This window comes from Hylobates moloch, unplaced genomic scaffold (assembly GCF_009828535.3).
Source record: "Hylobates moloch isolate HMO894 unplaced genomic scaffold, HMol_V3 SCAFFOLD_6, whole genome shotgun sequence".
NCBI classification, from domain to species: domain Eukaryota; kingdom Metazoa; phylum Chordata; class Mammalia; order Primates; family Hylobatidae; genus Hylobates; species Hylobates moloch.
Genome location: NW_026652281.1, coordinates 1381643 through 1392037, shown reverse-complemented (window position 1 = coordinate 1392037; position 10395 = coordinate 1381643). Strand labels below are relative to the sequence as shown.

General features: G+C 61.9%; 1 protein-coding gene across 1 annotated transcript; it reads right to left on the bottom strand.

The window, feature by feature from the left end:
- Positions 1 to 10317, bottom strand: RNF166 (ring finger protein 166). The gene is made up of 6 exons (XM_032156216.2): positions 10086 to 10317; positions 5096 to 5252; positions 3332 to 3444; positions 2680 to 2794; positions 2212 to 2319; positions 1 to 1048 (listed from the first exon to the last, which is right to left on the bottom strand). Exons 1-6 carry the CDS (start codon positions 10238 to 10240, stop codon positions 983 to 985), a joined length of 714 nt encoding a protein of 237 aa, XP_032012107.1. The 5' UTR covers positions 10241 to 10317; the 3' UTR covers positions 1 to 982.
- Between the last annotated feature and the right edge of the window lie 78 nt (positions 10318 to 10395).

Genomic DNA, 10395 nt, shown 5'->3' with positions numbered 1-10395 from the left:
CAGCAATAATTAATGCCAAGAACAGAAAACAATGTTGACGTGTTGCCTGACCCGCCAAGCGGGCCCTGCCCAGGCCCCCAAGCTCTGCCACCACTGGGGTGCGGTCCCCTCCCACAGCGGGGCACAGTCAGCTTTGAAGGTGACCGAGGGCCCAGGCCAGGACTCTGGGTGGAGGTGGCCCCTGCTCTGCCGGCCCCGCCTCTGCTGGGAGCAGCCACAGCCTGTGGCTGGGGTGCTGGGATTTCTAACTAGTCATCAAACAGAAACGTACAAACCTCAAGGACCCAGACACACAGTGGGTGGCCCAGGGCAGACCCCACGGCTCCTTCCCTCCTTGCCCCAATCCCCCAATGCTTGTTTTGACTGTTTTTTTAAAAAATAGAATTTTGTAAATGTTCCATAAAAATACTATTATTCCTAGTCAAACACAGATATTGCAATATGAAGAGTAACTGCTCTGTCTCTGCTCTATAAAACGTGGAAAGATTATCACACTGGATAATATAGAAAAGATGCCAGGTTCCTAAGTATCACAAAAGCCAGTACCAAATGCGCAAGGCAGAAGCGGGGCCGGGGCCGGGGCGGGCTGGGCAGGGCGGCAGCCTGGGTTCCTCCCGGCTTGACTGCGGAGCGCGACTTGCGCACCGTTGGTCCCTTCTTCCCACGAGGGGGCATCATGGCTTTGAAGAGACGGCGGCGGCTCCAGGTCCCAGTGGCCAGCCCTGCCCAAGGAGGCCGCCTGGTCGGCCAGAAGCACCGAAGAACCCAGCGACGCCGATGGGACCAGGCGGCCCTGCTCTGGCGGCCTCGGCGGCTGGCCCGTGGCCCCGGGCTCCGGCTCCCCTCCTGCGCGGGTGCAGCTCCTCCTGGTCCGGTGAGGTGGGCTCCTGTGCAGGTGCCAGGTGTGACACAGGAGCCTGGCCCTGTCCCTCGAGCGGGGACATCCCTGACCCCAGACGCAGGCGGGTGGCTGCGCTTCCCTTCAGTTCTCAGAGAGAGACAGGGCCAGAGCGGCCTGGAAGGCGGCCTCCTCGTCAATACTGTAGTCCTGGAGACAGGAAGGAGAGACGCACCGGGCTCGAGGCAGACAGGAAGGAGAGGTCCCCTCTGCCCATCACCCACACAGGCGTGTCCGCCCTTCCTGCCTCCCTCCAGCAGGACACAGGAAGGACCCAGCTCCGCTGTCCCCACAGGCTCAGGGCTTGCACGGTCCTCTGGGGGGTGAGAAGGTGCCGACCTGAAGGTGTGACCATCACCCGCTGGGTACGGAGGCACTCAGAATGGATGGCTGCGGGTTCCAGCTTGGACTCTAAGCCCCGGGGTTTCCGAGGTGAGCAGGCCGGCCAGAGCTCCCTGACCTCTAACAATTTTTTTTTTTTTTTTTTGAGACGGAGTGTTTCTCTGTCGCCCAGGCTGGAGTGCGGTGGCGTGATCTCAGCTCACTGCAAGCTCCACTTCCTGGGTTCACGCCATTCTCCTGCCTCAGCCTCCCGAGTAGCTGGGACTACAGGCGCCCACCACGACGCCCGGCTAATTTGTTTGTATTTTTAGTACAGATGGGGTTTCACCGTGTTAGCCAGGATGGTCTCGATCTTCTAACCTCATGATCCACCCGCCTCGGCCTCCCAAAGTGCTGGGATTACAGGCGTGAGCCACCGTGCCCGGCGTAACCTCTAACAATATCTATCCTAAGGCAGGCGGAGCATGGGTCCCAGACGACTGGCAGGGGGAGTGACAGCCGTCACCAGGACTGTTAGCCAGCGCCAGGAATGAACAGGGCTGGGCAGGGAGGGGCCGCACCAGGAGTGAAGAGTTTGTGCGAGATGCATGCCTGACCCGCTGTGGGTGGGAAAAGGAGACAGGGCTAGAGTGTTCGATGTTGATGAAAGTCCTTCCAGCTCTCTCCAGAAAGCTTCCAGAAGGAAGCCTGGCTCACCCTCGAGGGGTTCTGTGGGGTGGGCAGGCAGGGACCTGCCCTGTATGGTCCATGGCCCCGAGAGGCCTGGGCACCCTCTAGTGGCCACTCAAACTCAGCTGCCATCACTCCCCACCTGCAGGCAGTCCCCACAGAACCTGGGGGAACGTGGCCACCTGAAACGAGGCTTCTATTCCTGGCTTCCTCTGAACCCTGCGGACCCTGAGGCTGGCGAGGGGCCAGGAGGAGGGTGGACGAGGAGGGGGTGGGGAGGACGGTGCTGCCGGGAAGCCTACCACAAACGTGTCGTAGGAGAACTTGTGTCGGTGAAGCAGGTGCTGCAGGAAGTTGGCGCTCTTGTAGCTGGGGTCCCCCCAGGGCATTGCCGAGCAGATGGGGCACACCTGGAAGAGGCAGTGGGGTCAAGCCGAGCTGGGCTGTGGAGAGGCACGGTAGCCGCAGTAGGACTGGGGGCCCTCCACTGAGCCCCGTCAGTGCTGCCTCAGCCTGGGAAGGCACCCCAGACCTGGAGGCGGGTGCCCCGGTGACAAGCGAGTTGTTCAGTGCGTGTCACCCTGAAGGACTTACGGACACTCCCCGGTTTCCGCCAGGTGCTGCTGGGGCAGCCAAGTCCCACCCTGGGTCGCAGGAGGTCTCTGTGGCCTGGGCACCCCCAGACTCGCCGGGAGCAGGCTCATGGGCCTTGCACTGTCCCCCACAGGCCTCCCCTAGTGCAGGTGTCGCTTGGGGCAGGCACTGCTCACCACGCGGTTGGGGTCGCTGCGGTGGCTTTCCACACAGTGCTTCACCAGCTCCTGCTGGTCCAGGTTGCGGGCGCCACAGTATGGGCAGGCGAAGGTGGACCTGTTGGGGATGTTGCTGGCGGGGCGGCGGTACAGTGAGTGGCACGGCTAGGCGTCTAGGGGCCCTGCCTCCCCACTTCTCTCAAACACAGGCGTGGCCCCAGGCCTGCCCTCCGTAGGCTGCAAGAGCGTGGCAGTGGCTGAGTGTCCCCTGTGCCTCTGCACGCCGTGGCCTCCTGAGGACACACCCAGGACCCTCATCCACCCCACACAACTAGGCCAAACGGCAGAGACTGCAGAGACGCTGCCCTGGGAGGAGCCGTCTCTCAGCCCATCCACCTGCTGGGAGGTGATGTGCGGGCCTGGCCTGCGCCCTCCTCCTGCTCCCCACACCTGAGCTGTCCCTGTCCCTACCCCAGGGGGCCTGGTGGGTATGCCAGGGAGGGCAGCACAGGAGCTTTCCTGCACGGTGGCAAGGAAGGTCCACTTCCCCAGAGTGGACCTGGCCCCGGGTGACTCCCTCCGTCTCTCTGGGACGGGGCATCTGTGCTTGCTCCCAGAACGAGGAAACTGCCGAGGACGGTTCCTCTCCCCTGCCCGGCAGGGCACCTACCTGGGGATAGGCTGGGATGTGGGCACCACAGGGACGAACTTGGGGCAGTTGGCCATCTGCTCCTGGACCTTCAGGCAGGACGAAATGTGCACTCTCATCTTTGCCAGGGTCACCTAGGAGACAGGGCAGGGAGGGCAGGGGTCACCTAGGAGACAGGGTAGGGAGGGCAGGGCGGTCCTGAGTATCTGGAAGGGCCGTCCTGGGGAGGCCGAGACCTCAGGTGTCCAGGACCAGAGAAGTGTAAGCAAGGGTCTGTGTTGCCAGCAGCAGGGGGACCTGGTCCCTTCTGCTGCTAAAACAATCACAGGCACTAAGCAGCTACTACCCCATGGCCAAAAGCAAGTCACTGCAGGACGATGTGGCGAAGGGCAGAAACCTGGCTGGAGAAGGGTAGCGGGAAACACGTAAGGAGATCTCTGGCGCCTGCGGGAGTTCAAATACTTGCTCCAGAAAAAGGAAGGGGCCAAGTGGAGGCCACTCAGAAATGCCCCAGGCTGGGGACAGACACTCCGTGCAACTGAGGGGCAAGCTGGGCATGCTTCCGTGAAGCTGAGCGCCATCCTCCACCCACAGCACACCCACTGTCCAGGGCAATAGGCCGCAAGACCTCAGGTGTCTGAGGTCCTCCTGGACACAAGCTTGGCACCCAGCTCTGCCCGAGGGCTGCTGGACTCCGAGGGACGCGCCACATCCCAGCAAGGTGCCGGGAGACACAGCCGCATATGAAGACCCAGAGTAGAGAACGAGCTGCTGTGGTATGGGGGAGGCCACTCTGCATGTGTCCCATTCTGATCCTTTCTGGCTGCCCAGGAGAGAGGAACTCTGAGCAGGGGACAGACGGGAGGTGCCCAAGCACCCGAGGCCACAGCCTGCTCAGCTGCACCACTCTGGAGTCCAGGGCAGCCCCTGGACATCTGGACCTTTGACCTCGAGGACAAACCACCGAGGGGCCACGTACTAGTGTGAGCGCTTCATAGAACTTATTAACCTGAGATGCGACAATGTAGGTAAATGCAAATGCAAAATCAGTCGTAGCTGCTCAGTCCTCTGGAAGCCACTGAAAGAAAGGGGCACTGGCTGGGGCCTCTCCACCTGGATATGGATGCCAGGGAGGGCCATGGGGCGTGGGCCAGGCACCAGGACAGGATGGAGATGGGGCCAACGAGGCCCATGACAAGCTGCAGGCCCTTAGGCTGCTCTGACGTGGGTGTGGCAGCGCCATCAGCCCGGCTCTGGCACTCCTGGCAGCGCCCATCAGCCCGGCTCTGGCACTCCTGGCAGCGCCCATCAGCCCGGCTCTGGCACTCCTGGCAGCGCCCATCAGCCTGGCTCTGGCACTCCTGGCAGCTGGAGGATGCTCAGCCCTTTGATGTCCTTGACTCTGCCCATGGCCCTTGTGACCTTGGAGCCCCCAGTGCTGTCCCTGGTATCGGCTGGCAGGGGAAGGCCGCATTGGGAAGGTTTCAGCTCAGCCTCCGCTCCCTACACTGGCTACAACCCACGTGGGTTTCCCTGGCCCGGGCTAGGTGGCTCTGACAGTGCTACCCTCACCGGGCTGGCCCCCCGACCCTGTCAGCTGTCACCACAGGAAGTGAGAGATGAAGACGGGAGGCGCCGGGGCTGGCTTCCTGGTGCAGGAGCAGAGACCGCGATTACTCAACAGGAAAGAGAGATGGCCCCGGCCCCCGCCCTCTGCAGAACCCATGGGCTGAGGCTGGCCATGGAGTGACCCCCGGCTCCAGGGCGGCCCGAGCAGGAGGGTACCTTTTTGTTGCAGCCTCGACAGGGCGCTTTGTAGGACGAGAGCTGCTTCTCCACGTGGGTGGCCTTGTCCACCTTCTTGGGGTCGAAGGGCAGGCGGCAGAGTGGGCACAGCGGGGACGGCACCTGCAGGCAGGGCTGGAGGCACTCCCCACAGAACCTGCAGGGCACAGGGGCCTGAGTGCCAGCCCGCCACTCGGGTCTCCCAAACCGCAGGCCTCGCTCGGGGCCCTTCTTAGGACCCAGCATTTGTGGGGCCCACAGGGGCAGCTCCTCCTACTGCTGTCTCTGGAGGTGGTCACACCTCTGTCCAGGGCCCACCAGCTGGATGGGCCCCATCTGGCTAAAGGGTGGCCCCGGTCCCTCCCGACAGTAGGGCCCCTGTGGTTTTCTGGCTAGGGGCAGAACCGTCGCTATGGCTGTCCCCACGTGTGGCCCAGAGGAGCTCCCGTAGGCAGGAGCCCCCCGCTCGGCCTACCAGGTTCACCCTCACATGGCGACAACACCTGGGTGGGCTGTGGGGCACAGGGACATCCCAGGGACTCTGGAAACTCTCCCACCTCCACACTCTGGGGGATAAAACCTCAATCATGGGAAAGGAAACGGCCAGGCCCTAGGGGCTCCAGACGCACTGGACAGGGAAGGGCCAAAGCCAGCCAAGTGGCAGCACATGCTGAGGCTGGGTGGCAGTCCCCAGGCTTGGGACAGCTTCGCAGGCAGGAGGGGGTCCTGCTCCATCTAGGCAGAGGCTCGGGTTCTGGGCACCGTCGGGGACCTGAGGCTCTCATGGGACCTGGCTCTTGTCCCCCCCCGGGGACACCACATCGTGAGGACAGACTGAGCGTCCCGCAGCCCCGTGCGCACTCCGGGCTCCAGCAGCAGGGGCTTCCTTGGGCTCACACACCCCCCTGCTGGTATCTACAACCGCCTCCCGCTCTGCAGACGCACACACCCCTTGGAGGGGTGCACCACCAGCCAGCGGGAGCGCCAGGCGAGAGAGCCCGCAGTGCAAACACAGAGAAGGAGCTTAATACCGGGGCAGCCACATCCAGCCTCGTGAGGAGCACTGTGGGGACAGCTGAGCTGCAGCGAGGAGCTGGAACTGAGGTGGAGCCCCTCAGCCCCAGGAAGGCTACAGGACCCAGGGGTGTAGCTCCCCTTCTCCCTGGCAGGACCACAGGGCTGGTACAGGAGTCCCACTGGACAGAGGGGCTCTGAGCAGGCCCTGGGTTCACAAACGACTCAGCTGAATTCAGGGCCAGAATCCTCTGTGCTGTCAAGAGATTTCCACATCGCTCAAGAAAAGGCCATTTCGCAAGGAGGAAGGCTGAGGGCCTCAGGCAAAGGCGGCCAAGCGGGCGTCTTGAGTCCCTCCTGCTGTCCCCCGGGCCCTCTTTCCTACCACTGGATTCCCACAGAGCCACCACCTGGCTGGTGGCTCCCACATGAAACTTCGTGTGAGAGAAAGTGGGACTCAGCTTGAGACCCGTCAGAAAGTGAACAGGCCTCTTCCTGCGGAGTAAAGAGGTCACTCACTTTATCCACCTCACCCGAGGTCTCACCAGGTGCCCCAGCACGTATTTCCAGGGTCATCCCTGGCACTGACCCCTGGATTCGAGCCGGGGGGCCGCCTACTTCACCCGATCGTGGGAGGAAGGCGCTGACAAGATGGTCCACGTGGGAAGGCCTCAGGGAGACCCCCCATACTCAGGCACTCATGGCAGGAGAAGTGGAAACAGCTCAGGTGCCCGTTGGTAAATGGATGAAGAAACAAAGCGTGGCGTGCACACCCATGGAAAGGGCGTTCGGCCGGGAAGAGGCGTGCAGCCCCACCACGCACCGGAAGGCCTGGAAAACAGTGCAGGGTAGACAGCAAGCACGGCCCACCCGTGTCATGGGAGTCCACTCAGACTCAACGTCCAGCAGAGACAAACCCAGTGACCAGAAAGCAGACGAGTGGTTGCCAGGCAAGCGGGGGGCTGGGTTTCTTTCTGGAGTGGTAAGAATCTTGTAGAATTGCATCGATTGTTGCATAATTGCAGACACACCGGAAACAAGTGGAGGGTGCATCTCCCGAGTGAACCCTGAGCTGCCAGAGACTAGGCGGGGACTCAGCTGCACAGCATGGCCACGGGCTGAGGGGAAGGAAAAGGGTCCCGGGCAGAGCTTGGGAAGGAGGAAAGGTGCCCAGAGGTTGGCTGGGAGGAAGACAGCCTTGTCCTCCCCGGAAGGACTCAGGGAAGACACAAGAGGGAACCCAGCCCGACCGGCAGGGCAGCTGGGCCCGAGTAGCAGGAGGCAGAATGAGGCACCCACAGGGTGGGTGCACTATCGGCCTAGTTTCCAGTGACTGCCAGCCTGGTGTTCAGAGATCCAGCAGCCGGGAGCAGTGCCCGTTTCCCCCACAGGAAGTTCCTGTCTGTGCCCACCCAGGGGCTGGTGCTGAGCAGCTTCTCAGCTGAAGGAAGTGGCCAAGGGCGATGGGTGTGGGGGCGTCGACAGCCTTGCAAAGGGAGGGGCGATCGCGCACTGGTCCTCACAGCAGGCACCCGGGACTGCTGATGTGTCTCCCACACCGGCCCTCCCAGCAGGCACCCGGGACTGCCGATTTGTCTCCCATACTGGCCGCTGCACAAGCGGAGAAGCTGGGCCGGCCCGTGCTTCAGGGATCTGCCTGGGTGGCAGGCCAGCACCCTCAGCAAGCCCCACAGCTGTACTGCACGGGTGGAGGCTGCTCACACAGCCCTTCCAGGCAGGTTCGTGATCATGCGTGTCCTGGCCCACACGCTTCTGGTTACAGAGGTGGCTCACTGCTCGGACTGTCTCCTGGGTGAGAACAGCTCCTGCTGGGCCCCCAGGCGGCCTCCTGCCGGAGGGCTAGAGCAAGGTGCATGCCCCCACACTGGGATACTCTTGCCATGAGAGATCTACCCTGGAGGAGGAAGCTGCTCTGGTTGGGGAGCTTGCCAAGGGGACAGAATAAGACCAGCAACAAACTTCCGAAGGGAACCTGAAGAGCCTTTAAACTTTCTGTGGTCATTTGCATGCATGCCTTAGCAACACCAACAAGAAACAAAGTTAGAAGCAAAGAACAGCCAGAAAACAAAAGCCAGCAAGAAAAGTCAGGGAGAAAAATCTCTGAAAGGCAAAGGCTGTGTGAAAAGCTCTTGCAGGACCCGCAGTGAGACTAGGATGGTTGTCAAGTTCTACCAAGAAAAGCATGGCGGAGGGGAGTTCATAGGAAGGATGCTCCACAATGCCATGTGGTTCTGGATTCTGTGTTATAGAAACTACATTTTAGAAAAGAGGTATCTGTGCAGGTTAGGAAACTGGAGATGCTGTGGCCAACCACGTGGTGAAGGTGTTGGCACCCAAAGCCTACGGGAGACTTTTCTAAAACAAGGCCTAAGTCAAGCCTCACAGCGCTCAATAACAGATGAGAAGGTGCAGAACGCACCTTCAAACACCCGCTACTACCTGCTCACAAGAAGGAAGTCCTGCCAGGTGCGGTGGCTCACGCCTGTCATCCCAGCGCTTTGGGAGGCCGAGGCGGGCAGGTCACCGGAGGTCAGGAGTTCGAGACCAGCCTGGCCAACATGGTGAAACCCCGTGTCTACTAAAAATACAGCAATTAGCAGGGCGTGGTGGCGGGTGCCTGTAATCCCAGCTACTCTGGAGACTGAGGCAGGAGGATCACTTGAACCCAGGAGATGGAGGCTGCAGTGAACCGAGATGGTGCCACTGCACTCCAGCCTGGGTGACGAGCAAGACTGTCTCAAAAAAAAAAAAAAAAAAAAAAAAAAAAAAAAAAAAATTCCCGTTCAGAGGTTGCCTCCCTCCCCCCGCCCCCCCCAAATGTCACAGCTAAGTGAGATGGAGGAGCAGGGGCAGAGCCTTTAGCAGCCTCACAAGAGAAGTAGGCAGAGCTGTCCCAGCGTGGGCAGGCACCTGTGTTGCCTGACACAGGTAATGAAGGCAGCTCTGCATCCTGACACTGGCCCTGCCACCTCCGTGGGGGACCAGCACACACCCCCAGCAGTCCCAGCTCCCTCTGCACCAGGAGCCCCTGAAGTCAGCTGCCTTTGCTTGCAAAATGTTCTAGAGCCTCCTACCAGCCTGGGTGCACCGCCCTCCACTCCACCACCTCAGCAGCTTGGATGTCTGCGGGGAAGCCCTCCTGCTCTCTCTCTACCCTGCCACTGCTAATTTTGCTCAAGAGCTGTATTATTCAGCACTTAGGAGAGAGGAGACACTGATCTCGGCTTCCTCCCAACGGGGCTAGCAGCTCCAGAATACTTGAGCACAGCTCCCCGCCAGGAGAGCCACGTCCTCGAGTTTCTGTTCCTCAAACACCCTGGAGGAGCCGGCTGTGAGCCCTGGTGCAGCTGGAAACCTCAGCAAGGTGGTCAGTGTCTGCTCCTCTGTGGACCAGCCTGCCTGGCTACTCACTGATCGGTGTGACCCAAGTTCTCCTTCAAACAAAACATAAGAACATCAGAGTCCAAACAAGCCCCTCTAAACTTTAGGGAACGCCTTTCCTTTTTGGTTAAAACAGGCAGACAGCGGGTCCGAACAAGAGTTGATAGCAAAAACCACAAGTCATTTATTTACAACTGCCCATTCCAGCCCCACAAGCCCAAATCCACCACCTCTGGCAGAGCGGTGGCACCTGCTGCCCTCTGAGTACCCGAGCGCCCGCCGCAGCCGCCGGAGACTCCGAGCTTGGGCAGGGCCGCAGGTCGCCCCGTGAACCGAAGAAGCAGTCGGACCGGGCGCCTGCGGCTGGCACGGAGGTTGGGCGGAGGATGAAAGCGCCCAGAGGGCAGAGGCGGCGCGGCGCAGGGAAACCCGGACCCCACGCGCCCCGAGGCCCCGGCGCCCCGAGTCCCCGCGCGCCCAGTCCGGGGCTGCACCGGGGCGGCCGCCGGTCTCGCGACCCCTCCCGCGGCGGGGCACGGCCCCCTCCCCGCGGTCCCCGGGCGGGCGCGCTCACGTGTGGCCGCAGCTGCCGATGGCCACGGGCCGGTGATAGACCTCCAGGCAGATGGGGCAGGTGTACTGCGCCTCCAGGCCGCTGTCGCCGCCCGCCGGCCCGGCCGGCGGCTGCCGCTGCTGAGCCGAGGCGACCAGGCTGCGGAACATCGCCATCCCGGGGCCAGGCCCGCGCCGCCCGCCGCCTGCTGTCCTAGCCCGGCCCGGCCAGCTAGCTAGTCACAGCCGCTACTGCGCCGCGCTGACGTCATTGTAGGGCGCCGCCCCCAGCCGCGCTTTGCGGCCGTGACGGCGCCACTCTGGCGTCATCA

What these genes read in the sequence shown, in the direction of transcription:
- RNF166 (XM_032156216.2), bottom strand. Translation starts at nt 10,240, where the DNA reads ATGGCGATGTTCCGCAGCCTGGTCGCCTCGGCTCAGCAGCGGCAGCCG. An exon ending in ATCGGCAGCTGCGGCCACAC is followed by an intron (nt 5,253 to 10,085) that starts GTGAGCGCGCCC and finishes TGTGCCCTGCAG; the next exon opens with GTTCTGTGGGGAGTGCCTCC. An exon ending in GCAGCGACCCCAACCGCGTG is followed by an intron (nt 2,320 to 2,679) that starts GTGAGCAGTGCC and finishes TGCCTCTTCCAG; the next exon opens with GTGTGCCCCATCTGCTCGGC.